Here is a 12,828-nt window from a genome sequence, read left to right as displayed (position 1 = left end):
TTCAGCAAAATCGGTTCAGTAGTTTTCGCGGTTTGCGATTACAACGGTTTTAGCGACTTTGCTTTACATATTAGTAAGATAAGAAGTAAGAAGTAAGATAAGATATATAGCAAAAAAAAATTATCTTAAGGGATAAAAGCTTTTAAATCAATCATATAGTGAGTGTTCAATTCATCATTTATATAGCACCCATATATTGACGCCAAATGAATCATTACGAAAATTTACGCAAATTCAAAAAAAAAAGAAAAAAAGAAATGTGTTTCAGCGTTTTTTTGTTGAAAAGTTTGAAATTTTTTACCAATTTTTATGATTTACAACGAAAATTGCTTAAAGAGAACAATAATCCGAAAAAATTAAATATATATGTACACAAAAATTGATTTGTTTTATGTAAATAAATGGATTCTAAATGCATTTATTATTTATGATTTTCTATTTTTTCTGAGTTAACAAAATAAAGTACCTACAGTTATAATAGCAGAAATCATGAACATTAAGTTGTTTAAGAGTCTGATCTATCATTTGAGTTAACTTACTTAACTTGATTTTCTTACATCTAAAGATGTATTATCCCATGCAACGCATACTTACGCTTTTTATGAAAAAATTGGTTTTGAACTACTTTTTATTTATTTAAATTGTATAATCAAGTAAAAACACTGTCTTAAAAAAAAACATTTACTTAATTAGAGATAGTTTACAAATTGCATAGGTAAAAATACATGCGCATCTGTACGTTTGTGAAAACGAAGCAATTCGTTTGGTGTATTATAAGTGTAGTTACCGTAGCAAGCACGTCCTACTTCATTATTGTAAAAGTGCAAAATGTGCCCTCTTTTTTAGTTAATTTAAATAAACAAGTTTAAGCTAAATTTGAGAACATCTTACGCTAACCTTACTACAATTTATGTATACTCATCACGTCAAAGCTTCTCGCTCTCGCTGCATTCATATACATACGATTACATATTTTTACAATAAACATTTTATTTTCACACTGTAAAATCCAAGTATGTCAAAGTACATGTTCAAAGCCTGTAATGGAAGTTTCCGTTTTTATAAAATACTTTATGGTAGTAGGTGATAAATGTTTTGAGAAAAACTAAATCAGTACTTTGTAAACTGTTTCATCTATCCTACACAACGAAACTTTTTTTTTCTTGAATGATTGACATAAGAAAAATGTAGAGAGTAAAACATAGCTGTCATGGATTTCATACACTTGTAAACATGTTAAATCTGTACCAGCCAAGTTTATCCACTCCACTGCTTTCCTACGTTAATTTTTCCTATTTAAATGTATTCAGTTTAATGGAAATGGAGAACCACTTGGTGGATCATAGATTTAATTGTTCTTCAAATTTTTATCCACGCCACCAGTATGTATTTTCTAAAAAACAAAAAAACAAAATTTTCAATGACACACAAGTATAAACGTGTTATTTTAACACGCTTCTATGTACAGTGATAGGGAGGTAAAGTGAGGATCTAAGAACGAAACAGAAAAATAAAAAACCAAAAAAAATGACTCAATACAATAAATTCTTCCTGAGAAAGTAAAACCTCGCTTGAGTAGAGTAAAGCATCAAATTTTCATCATTCAGCTACAAAAAGACTCGCACGCGTGGAAAACCGAAAAATATAGAGACAAACTGAGGTGAACGAGCACAGGTACAAAATGTCAGGCACAGTGTAAGACAAAAAGACACACGTATCAACGTACACATACACACAGGGACAGCTGCTATCGATTGCCTCGCGGGGCTGAACGGGCAGTGCCGCACCAACATTTCCTACACTACCCCGTGTACCTATACATATCTACATTCACACATCCATCCCTCGATATTACACGTATCCAGACTAGAAGGGAATATTATGCGCGAGCGCAGCTTTGTGGGGTAGTGCATTGACGTACCATGAGCGCGACTGCCATCAGAGCCGGCTCAAGCTCCGGCGTAGACAATACGCGGGACAACCACTCGTCCCGTTAAAGCTTTTTTAGTTGTTAAGATTGCTCATATTGTTTTATTAATTTTTTTTTTGTTCTATAAATAATAAATAAACTACTCAATCTCACGATTATTTAGTTAAAAAAAAAAAAAAAAAAAAAACATTTTGTTTTTTTTCCTCAATTTTGTTAGACGGTTTTCACTCTTGCAGTCGTCGACCACGAGCTTTTGTGCACTATTTACGCTGCACTGGCTGGATGCTGATCTGCTGAAGAAGCTGTAGCTACTATTGCTGATTTGTGGGAGACATGTGCCTTTTTTGAGTATGTAACATTTATTGATTTTTCGTACTTTGTTGTTTTGTTTGGAGATCATCTGATGGGAGAGGGCATTTTAACATTGGCAGTTGCTCGATAAAAAGTATTACCACAAAAATCACTATAATTTTACAAAGATACAAGTACTTTTATAACTTCAGAAAATGCAACAATCGTTTTTAGGTACGTAATGAAATTTTCATCGTGTGCAAGTATATCCTAAGACCTTCCTTGCAGTTACAGTAATTTTTATTTTAATGATTACCTCAGCACAAGTAGAGGCTCAACGAGCTTTTATGACCTCGCATTTTATATATTTTCTCATTATGTACTTACGGTTCATTTTGCTGTTTTTTTCACTCCGTTAATTATTATAGAAATTTTACCTACTTCGGTTCACTGTCGTAAAAATGTAATATTAAGACGCACGATCAGTAAAAAATATTAATAATACTAGATGTGTATCGTAATTTTGAGATCTGGTTAAACCTACAACTTTTGAAACGTGCAAAAAATAATTATTAAAAATAGTTATAGTTTTGTAGTGAAATAAGTTTGAATAACAGTGAGTGTAATGTATTCTACATTTTTTTAAATAGTAAAATAAAGTTTTTTTCGCTTTCAACGAGTAGGCCATCAGATAATCGATAGTCGTAAGTGTATCGCATATGCAATCGTTTTGCAAATAAAGCAATGTTGAAAAATTAAATAATAATAATTAGGATATTGTACTGAAAAATGTAACTATTCGTCAGAAAACTTTAAACAAATAACCTTTATTGTAAAAAGTTATATTGATATTATTCTGTTAACTGAAACTACAAGGAATCCTTTAAGTTTGTAATTCTATTGTCTTTTGTTAGGTCAACTTTTTTTGTTTAAAAATCTTCAGTTGCATTAATAAAATTTTTAAATTAGTTTCAAAAAGAAACCTTTGGATAACACAATTTTAAATAGTTAATAAAAAAATTTTCCAGTAAAATAGCCACCTGTAGAGTATATTTTAAAATAAAGCTTGTTTGAAAAAAAAGCTGTGCTACAATAAGATATAAGTATGTAGTTAATCAATAGTTTATTTGTATGTAATGAATAAAAATTCATCATCTATGATATGTAAACATTATTAATTCGAGTTGTCTGACTTTCGCAAAATATATTGACACACGATGTTGATTCGAGTGACGAATAAAATACTATGTTTTTACCTTTATTGATTGTAGCTATCTTAACTTTCTTCATGAGCATTGACGAAAAATAATTATTGCCTTTGGGAAAAAATATTTCATAACTATAGCTTAAGTTTTTTTGCTTCTTTATAATTTATTATTATTCGTTAGAAAAGGTAAAAATGAGTACGCACAAAATGAAAATCATCATATGATTTTTAGTTATTACTGAAATTGGATTATCATTGATTTGTATTATATTAAATTAACGCACAGAAAATATTGATATGAATTTATTTTATTTTTTGGCATTATTCTACTTATAAAAAATGTGTTAAAGTCGCATCGACAAAAAAAATTTTATTTAATCAACTGAGAGAAAATTTTATATTCAATCTAAAAAAGTTACATCCGTGACTTGGACACTTACGGTTAGGGAGTTATTAACTTTATGAGAAATGCAAAAATTAATTATGCACTCAGTGTGATAGAATAACAAAATTAACTTGTACTTCTCTATCATTTAACGTTACATGTAACTGTATACCTATAAGTACAATCAATTGAAAAATTTTTAATTCGGAAAAAGAAGTGTCTCAAAAGGATTGTCATAAAGTTTTAACTGATTGTTTTGAGTTTAATTATCTTGGACATGTTCGATTTGCATACCATTTTCTAAGAAATTTACTATATTTGAGGTGAAATGTATTTTTAACAACCAATTTACCATGACCTTCCAATAAAAGCCCATTAAGACTGAAAGCCCATTTGACTTTTCTAAAATCGTAAAATTCTTGTTATGTTATTTGTCGTGGTAACATGAATGTACCATAATTTTTAGAATTTCTTATTTAAGTAACGAAATATCATGATAAATCCGTTGAAGGTAATTTTTACCGTAATAAAAAAAATTACGTTAGACAATCCAAGCTCTTGATACATCAATCGAAAATTTTAGTGAAAATTTTTAAAATAAGCACAAAAACCTCATTAAACTGTGATACACTTTGATACATTTAGCAGTAAAAATTTCTATGAAAATGAATAATGAAAATAAAATATAAGATTTGAGTGTACTCATTCGAGCCCTGAAAACTAACCTGCTCGTAACTAAATATAGATTCCAGCTGTGTTATTTGAGGGTCTGCGAAAAATTTCGTTGGGCATAGATATCGGGAAATTAAATGGAAGTATTGAGGTGCAATGGTTTCTGAATCATAGCAGATTTTTGTCCTACCTTTGGAAGTATTCCCACACTCTAAGGTTGCAGTCGTTTTATGAATCTATCGATTTATGCTCCACTTCCGTGAATAGTTCAAACTCCTTCTTTTTTTTTGCACTGACCTCTTTTTTAGCAGAGGCTTAAAACTGAAGTACTAATTCAAAAAACTGCACTAATTTAATTTGATCAATTCTTGTTTAGTTCTATATTTTTTCGTATACTTTAGTTCAGTATACTATATTTTTAGTTAGCTTGACTTAGAAAAAAAATTTTTTTACTCTAAATCATAAGTTGGTATCAACTCTACATGCATCTCGTACAAAGACATTTTCCTGAGGTAAAAATTTAATTTTGTATCTGTAGAGATAACTTTTTTTGGAGATTTTGCTAATTTAGTCAGAGTAAACGGAGCACAAAATAGACAGTTTTGAAAAACCGCAGACTTTTTTAACCCAGAAAACAATATGTAATTTATATGAGTATATACTATGTAGATAATCAAACGAGTCACTCATAAGAATTCTCTATTGGCTTTTCTTTTTTAGCAAAACTATCATAAACAATTAATCTTAAGTAGGACCAAAAAGATTTTGTCCCCAATCACACTAACATCCTAATCAACAATTTAATTTTCGTTTCGTGTACGATTTTAGTGATACACATGCTGTTGTGGATAAAATTACAAAAAAATAACATCTGTATCCATATAATATCCATAAAATTGATAACATATTAATGAATGTAAAATCAATACTTAAACAAATTTTTGTAATCCACATCAGCATGTAGATGCGTTTATCAGTTTGACTGTAAAATAATTTCAACCCGTAACCCTATTTTCCTGTTTAAAAGTAAAATGAACTTCGTCGTGATACATCAATAAACTTTGCCAATTCAAAGTTCTTGAAAAAAAAAACTTCTTATTATTTAAATACTGCTCAATAATCTTTTTCAAGCAATCGTGAGTGAGAAAAAGTTTCAATATTGAATGCCGAGCAGTTTGCGAAAGTAACGAGTCTCGAGGGTGTTTATAATTTGAACTTGTAGAGGCCGGTGCGTATAGCAGTGTCAGAAATGCCGACCTTTACAATAGGTAGTAGAAAACACTCGGGGCCATAGGTGATGCTATGGAAAAGGTGAAAACGAAGGAAAAACGAAGAATAGCGAAGAAACAATCGATAAGTTTAACGCGCGTGTGTAGCCAGTGGCGAGACCTCGATGACGTGCTGCCCGACAACCACGATTGCACACACACCCTCAAAGCCACGTGTGTCATGAAAAAATATGGAAATGTATATAGATACTAGCCTCCGCTCTTTTTTATTATTTAAGTACTTAGCCGCGGTCGAGCTGGGAAAAATACAGAAAACAGATTATGCCGCGTGGACGTCAGAATGGCCGATGAAGCTGTGAGTGCGTTAATCGCTTGGTCATTCCGTGCCAGTCTGCTAGGGGATTTCCCTGTTTCTTTCTAATAACTTATAATTTTCATTTTTTTACGAGACGGTAGCTCTTTTGAATCAAAAACATGACTATCGCATGTACTTTTATTTCTTTGCTTGAATTCTCACAATCATACTATCCTTGAATATTTCACTCGATAAATTAAAGTAATCGCATGAAATTTAGATCATAATACTTAATCGTTAAAAAAGTTTCTACAATTGGTTCTGTGAGATTAATGTCACGGTATGTCTTCGGTTTCTATAAATATTCTGTGGTTAAACTGTACATTTTGAATCGTTACTCTATTCGAAATTTCATAAGTTTTTGTGGTCATTTATTTTGTTTTTCAAGTAAAGATATGACAATTTTCGTGAAGAATGTCGAAAAAATACTGCTCTTCATAAAAACTCATTACATTGTGATAACTGCAATTTTCACGAAGCTTATTTCACTCTTTTTTTTGTGAATCTTCTCTGAAATGAGGAGCAGTAAAGTGTAAGTCAATAAGCGATCCCTCAAAATTTCATTTGATTCTGCTCACGATCATTTCAAGGCCTTGGTCAAAGAAAGTGCCAAATCAAAACTGCTAACTCAGATTCGCGTTAACGATGGTTCTAAATCGGAGGAATTTTTTTCTAAAATTTAAACGCAGTACTTTTTGTTTTATTTCATTTCTAACCATCTCATCAATCAAAAAAGCAAACGAAAGACTGCAGAATAAGTAGTTATTTGTGTATTATATTACGTTAAACTTGATTTCAACATGTTTTGGTAATTTTTTGCCTTGAACATCTGCTCGTACAGATCATTGAGCCCGTAGTTTATCTCTACGATTAATCAGATGATTGAAAGTCTGTCTTATTTTTCCCATGTGAAATAAAACACTCACTACTGATGCTACAAGTTTTTAGAAACCACTTTAATTTTGGGGATGAATGAAAAATTCAACCATTGAATAAAAATGACAAAAAAAAATTAATGTGAACGTAAATTAAAATTAGAACTCAAAATATTTTAATTTTTAATTAATTCCGCCGAAAGTAAGCTCTGCGTGGGTGGTAAAGGCACTAGCACGCCTTGAATAAACCAGCAAACTGTTGCGCGCTCCAAACCGTTTTAGAATTGACATTTTAATTGAAAGCAAAAAGTTGGAAGTACCACTTGTTAGTAGTATGGGTAATCTGATTTGATGGGAATAACTGTGTTTTTTGAAATACATATACACAAACTTTGTAACTGTTAACGCTCAAAGTTAGCAATTTATTAATGATTTTTACGTTGCCCATCTATAGATGTATAAAAAAATTAAGTCCCAGAACTATTATTTCACCAATTTCTCAGCAAACTTATGAACCAGTCCATGAAAAAAGACCACGCGTTGCACGCCTACCAGCACTTCCTTTTTTTCAGTGAAATTATTACTATTAATTTATACGAGAGTGTCCAAACCAAAGCTTACCGGTTCGGAGAAGCAAATTAAGAACAAGCTTTGGCCTTCTTTAAGTTGTAACGTATGGTTTTTGCGAGAAACAATTTTTTTTTTTTTCTTAATAACTTTCTCAAATAATTTCAATCGTTGACCTTTTTAATTCGCAACATAAAACACCCAACGAAATACATCAAATAACTTTGTTTCAATGATTTCATCATCGCAATGTTACTTACGTCTCTTAACTAATAGCACATATCATGTATAATCCACCCTGCAACAATCATTTGTTTCGGTAGTCTATTTTTCCATTGAAAAAAAAAAAAAAACAATAGCTCACGGCTACATAGACACAGAGAATCGCGACAATCCACTGTTTGGCGGAGCTTATTGATTCCTCACAACATGACACTCGCTGCCGACTCTGTATTTAAGTATACCTGTACCACGCATTTAAAAGTCACTCGGCCCGTGCAATTGAATGTTTAGGCACCCATTACATTCAACCAGACGTAGTCGATAGAGCACGTCGATAAAATTATAGTCGGCGTGCATCAACCTTTCATGAAGATGTTACCAGCAGCCACACATGTGTGAATATTGTGCAACCGATGTCGAGTATATACATACCTATGAACCTATATCTATTGTCAATAGCTTAATACTCGCGCACGCACATTTACCACACACGAAAATGCATTTGTATTAACGCTCACGTGTACCTATGAAACAAAGTTGTTTTTTTTTATCGATCGATGAACCAACAGAACGTAGTTTTTGTGTCTCAGAACAAATGAACTTCCAACTTGGGACAATGACCAAGGCTATTAAGTTAGGTGTTTCCCGTCCATAGTTTTTTTCGTTGAGCTCTCGACGAGATTTGGTAGCTCTCCATTAGCATCGAGTTCCTAAGCTCAGCGTTAACAGGCTCTTTCGCCTCTATCCACCAGAAAAACGTTTCCCTCTTCCCTTTAGTTGGAAATCCTTCGTGTAAATATTTGATGACACCACCCCCCGAATGCGCGTTCTCGCACAGTCATCCCCCTTTTTTTTATCCTTTGCATGCCCCTTTTTTTTCTATCCGCTTTTGTACTCGAGCGTGTTGCTATTGACATCTGCAGTATTTCAAAAGTGTTAGATATATACTTTTTGATACAAAATAGTAGTGCAATTATAGAAATTGAAGAACTTCTTGGTGACATTTATAAAAGTTTTTATTAATTTAACAATGTTTATACATGATAGTATTAAAGGCCCATAAGTGTTTACAAGTTGAGTCGATAATTCATTTAAGCATATTACAACAAAAATGTAATTTCATCGTAATTAATGTAAGGTAAAATATAGATATTTACTTAATATAATTAAAGTATTGTATTTCGATTAAAATACATTTACGAAATAATAATTATAGAATTAATTAATGATAGAGACATTTTTTGAGTATATCCGTCCTGAAAGTTAAGCTTTACAATATTATTACTGAAATTGTAGTAACTTCATTTAAGCCTATATTTTTGGCACATTGTAGTGGGGTTTGGGGACACCACATCATTAGTCCAAAATGTACGCAATAATGACCCAAAGTTAACTATAATATTTTACTGGTCTGATAACTTAATCAATAATTAGAAAAAAACATAAGTGCTAACTAAAGGACCCACGTAATTGAAAGTTTATTGCTGTATTTTATATTTTACATTTACGTATTATATATTTGATTACATGTGTACACAAACAGTCGTAGATATTTTTTCATTTATTTTTGCAGAAATCCTGAAAGTGAACAACCAAACAGAACCAGCTATGAGCATGTACGCGGCAGACGTGCAAATTCTGCAGAGCCTCACCACCCACACTAGTGACGTCAATGCGGTGGACTTTGCCGGCGACAATATTCTTGTAACCGGATCCAGGTTAGTATAGCCGCACTAGCTCTTTCGCTTTAGCGGACACATGTATACTTACCGCTTAAAAGCTCGCGAGGCTGAAATCTCTGTCGTGTTGGGGTGCACCATGATATTATTACGTATACTTACTTGTTAGACGTGGGATTAGGTGAAACGTGTGTAGTAAAGTCGATTATTAATTTTCGTGGATCCGCAATTTAGTGATTATTCGTATCAACGTATTGAATTGCTTAACTTGAGCATATGAGATTTAACTTGTTTAATAAATAATATTTTTGCGATGGAATATAGGCTTTAAGAAAAATGATATGAATCTTCTTCAGTATAAATATTGTTATTTTAATAATTTTACAGTAACTTTCAATGTATAATTAATGATGTTTTTAAATATTACACAACAAGGGCTGTACATACCATAAAATCATTGCTACTCCCCTTCACGAACTACATCCGAAGTCAATTAAAATTTTTTAAATCATCAAACTTTTTTATAAATAAATGTGAGTTTTAATCTAACCAAGTGGTATTTGAAACTATTAAACTGTTTTGGATTGAACATTTGAATAAACGTTTGAAATGCATTCGTAAACAGAAGAGTAAATTTGGCTTTTGTGCTGAAAAGTGTGTTTACTCTAGTTAGATAGGTAACTTTTCTTGACTTTGCGGAAAAATCACGCGTTTATTTAAGAGGGTTCTTATTGTTGGCTTTTTTTGTTGATATTTTGATGAATAATAATACCGTCGTTTAAAATAATTATTTATTTGCTGCGTATATGATACCATTTTGGCATGCCAAAATCATATCTCAAATTTTTAAAAGACGATTTTTGACTTTAAATGATTTTGGAGTCAATATTGAAATCACATTAAATAAAGTCGGAACGAAACAAAAAATTTACTTGATCAATAATTTTTCATACAATTCTCATTGTTATCATTATAAAATAATTTAAAAATCATTAACATTTTCGATTGATATATAACTGAACTGTTTGTGTAAAACACATATTCTTTTGTTACACTCAATATTATACGATGCCTTGAACATCCTTATTGTACAAACATTAAGAAAAAAAATTTTATTACGTATCGAAGGGTTCATTCAACTACCAACGAAAAATTACAATTTTTTATGACCGAAAAAAAGTTTCTTGTCACTTTAAATACAATATTTATTTCCAATAAAAATAAAATAAAAGCTGTTTCGAAAAGACCATTTATTATGTGTATGATGAACTCATCGTGACAAAACGTTATTTACGTCACGTGACCTTCGCTTTTAGAAAAATTGTATTTACCTTTTATATGCACAGTAAAACAAGAAGTGGATTCTGTGTTTAGTCTTCGTCGCTGTAATTTATCGATTTTTTTTATAATACATGAATCAAACCATTTGAAAGTGATAAAATCTAAGGTCATAATTATTTTATTGATTTGCATGTGAATTTGTTTTCAAAAATCAATTATTGCCAAAAAAAGAGTACTTTTATTTTATTGTTTATAATTTTTTAGCTAAAATAGATTTTTTATAATTTTAATTATTTAAGAATAATGGCACAAAATAGACTCTATTTAAACACATAATGTTATAAGAATGTTATTGTTGTAATTTTAATTTATTGTTTCTTCCACATTGAATAAAAAAACTGATTTTTTAATGAAAAAAAAGAATCTTTTGATGTTCAATATTAAATACAATTGCACATAATATTACCTCACAAATGTGTAGAGTAGGTATATTGGTGCTGAAACACGATTCTGTGTGTGTGACGCATTTTTTTGGCTCACGTTTAGTAAGGATCAAAATTTTTTGTTAAGTGTATAAGTTTAAATTTTATGGGCTCTGCTTTAATTATGGTACTCATACAGTGCACAAGAAATGGTTCATATATAATAACAATAGAAGCATATTATTTTATTAATGTAGATACAAAATGAATTCAAAGTTTTAAACAAAAAAAAATTTTCAAATATGGAGCATAATTTTTAGTATGTATTAAAATTAATATTTAAAGAAAACTTAAAAATTAATATATTAAGGTTAATAAAATATCAATTATGCACTATCCTTAGCTGTTATCGTCTACTTTTCGAAAATTATTATTTTGAAGTTTAGAAAATTTTACAAATATGCGAAAAACTTTCCGAAACTTGAATTTAATAATTTTACACTTTCGTACTTTCTTATATGAGTTTTCTACTAAAACGAGATTTTTTTTAAATTGAACTTTTTCGAGTAGTTCTTAAGATTTTCTTCTACGCTGTTCAAAGACTTTAACAGATTTCATAACGTAGCTTTCTCAGCACAATTGATTTTGGGTGGTAACTTTTTTCACCTAAAATATTTTTTGTACAATATTTTTACAGTATTTAATACAATGAATGAACTAACTGACGCAACAAAAGTTTGTCACTAGAAAAAAAAGACAAAAAAAAAAAAAAAAAAAAACGTGCTATAGTTATCGTGCCATGTGCGTTCGAACATAATAGTTAAAGCAAAACTATTTCAAAATTCTCGCAGTGATAAGAAGGTGAGGGTTTGGGAATGGCAGCTGGGCTCGGGATTCACCGAGGCCCCTTTCTCGCCGCTTCTAGGCCACAAGTACGGGGTCACATGTGTCAAAGTTAGTCCCCAATCGACAATGCTGGCGTCCGCTAGCATTGACGGAACCACACAGTTGTGGAATTTGAGGGTAAGTACTTGCTGGATTACTTAATTCCATTCGAAAATAATACAAGCGATTTTTTGAAATTTTAAACATAACATTTTTTCGAATGATTAAATCAATTGTTTACGAGTTCATTGAGAAATAGTAATAAACGTAGACTTTTCTTAACGTATTTTTGTAGAACTGTAAATTATTCAAGTTTCAAATCGTTGTGTGGTTAGATTAATTTTTTTTTTTTATTAATTAAGTATTAATGCTTTCTCGCACACTCACTTTACACTGTTGAAGTTAATAATAAATCGCATTGCAAGTTCCTTCGAAAAGCGTTTTAATAATTATGCATGAAATTTTGTTATTCAAATAGTTATGATTGATGATAATAATTTTTTTAATATTACCTTGTCACTTGCAACTAATAATTTTATTCGAAAATACGATATCTGCGTCAATTTACTTGAACAGACTGGCTCGAAAATTCATACAATGGTGCAAGCAGCAGGTGAAGCTGTAAGGATCTGCAAATTCTCACCGGACTCGTCCCTATTAGTAACTGCCGGGGATAACGGACAAGTTTGCCTCTGGGATTTGGTTCGTCGAACCTTAATTAGGTCATTGAAATACAAAATACGTACAAAGCACAATGTGCTATTAAAATATGGAAAATTCGATATTGCTCTTATAGTTGAAAAAAAATTAATAATAATAATAATTTCG

General features: G+C 30.9%; 1 protein-coding gene across 1 annotated transcript in view; it reads left to right on the top strand.

Annotated features, from left to right (window-relative positions):
• The first annotated feature begins 2,206 nt into the window (after positions 1-2,206).
• Positions 2,207-12,828, top strand: part of LOC106642615 (WD repeat, SAM and U-box domain-containing protein 1) — a 28,728-nt gene continuing 18,106 nt past the window's right edge. Inside the window, exons 1-4 of the mRNA XM_089597313.1 lie at positions 2,207-2,278; positions 9,307-9,451; positions 11,967-12,138; positions 12,577-12,722. Of these exons, the coding sequence (XP_089453439.1) occupies positions 9,342-9,451; positions 11,967-12,138; positions 12,577-12,722 (428 nt within the window). The 5' untranslated portion in view covers positions 2,207-2,278; positions 9,307-9,341. The remainder of the gene's footprint in view (positions 2,279-9,306; positions 9,452-11,966; positions 12,139-12,576; positions 12,723-12,828) is intronic.

Source organism: Copidosoma floridanum, unplaced genomic scaffold (genome assembly GCF_036245765.1).
Source record: "Copidosoma floridanum isolate Cflo_tuat_1 unplaced genomic scaffold, Cflo_Japanese_pri ptg000032l, whole genome shotgun sequence".
Taxonomy (NCBI): domain Eukaryota; kingdom Metazoa; phylum Arthropoda; class Insecta; order Hymenoptera; family Encyrtidae; genus Copidosoma; species Copidosoma floridanum.
The sequence above is the reverse complement of the archived record's forward strand: the minus strand, read 5'-3'. Positions and strand labels throughout refer to the sequence as shown.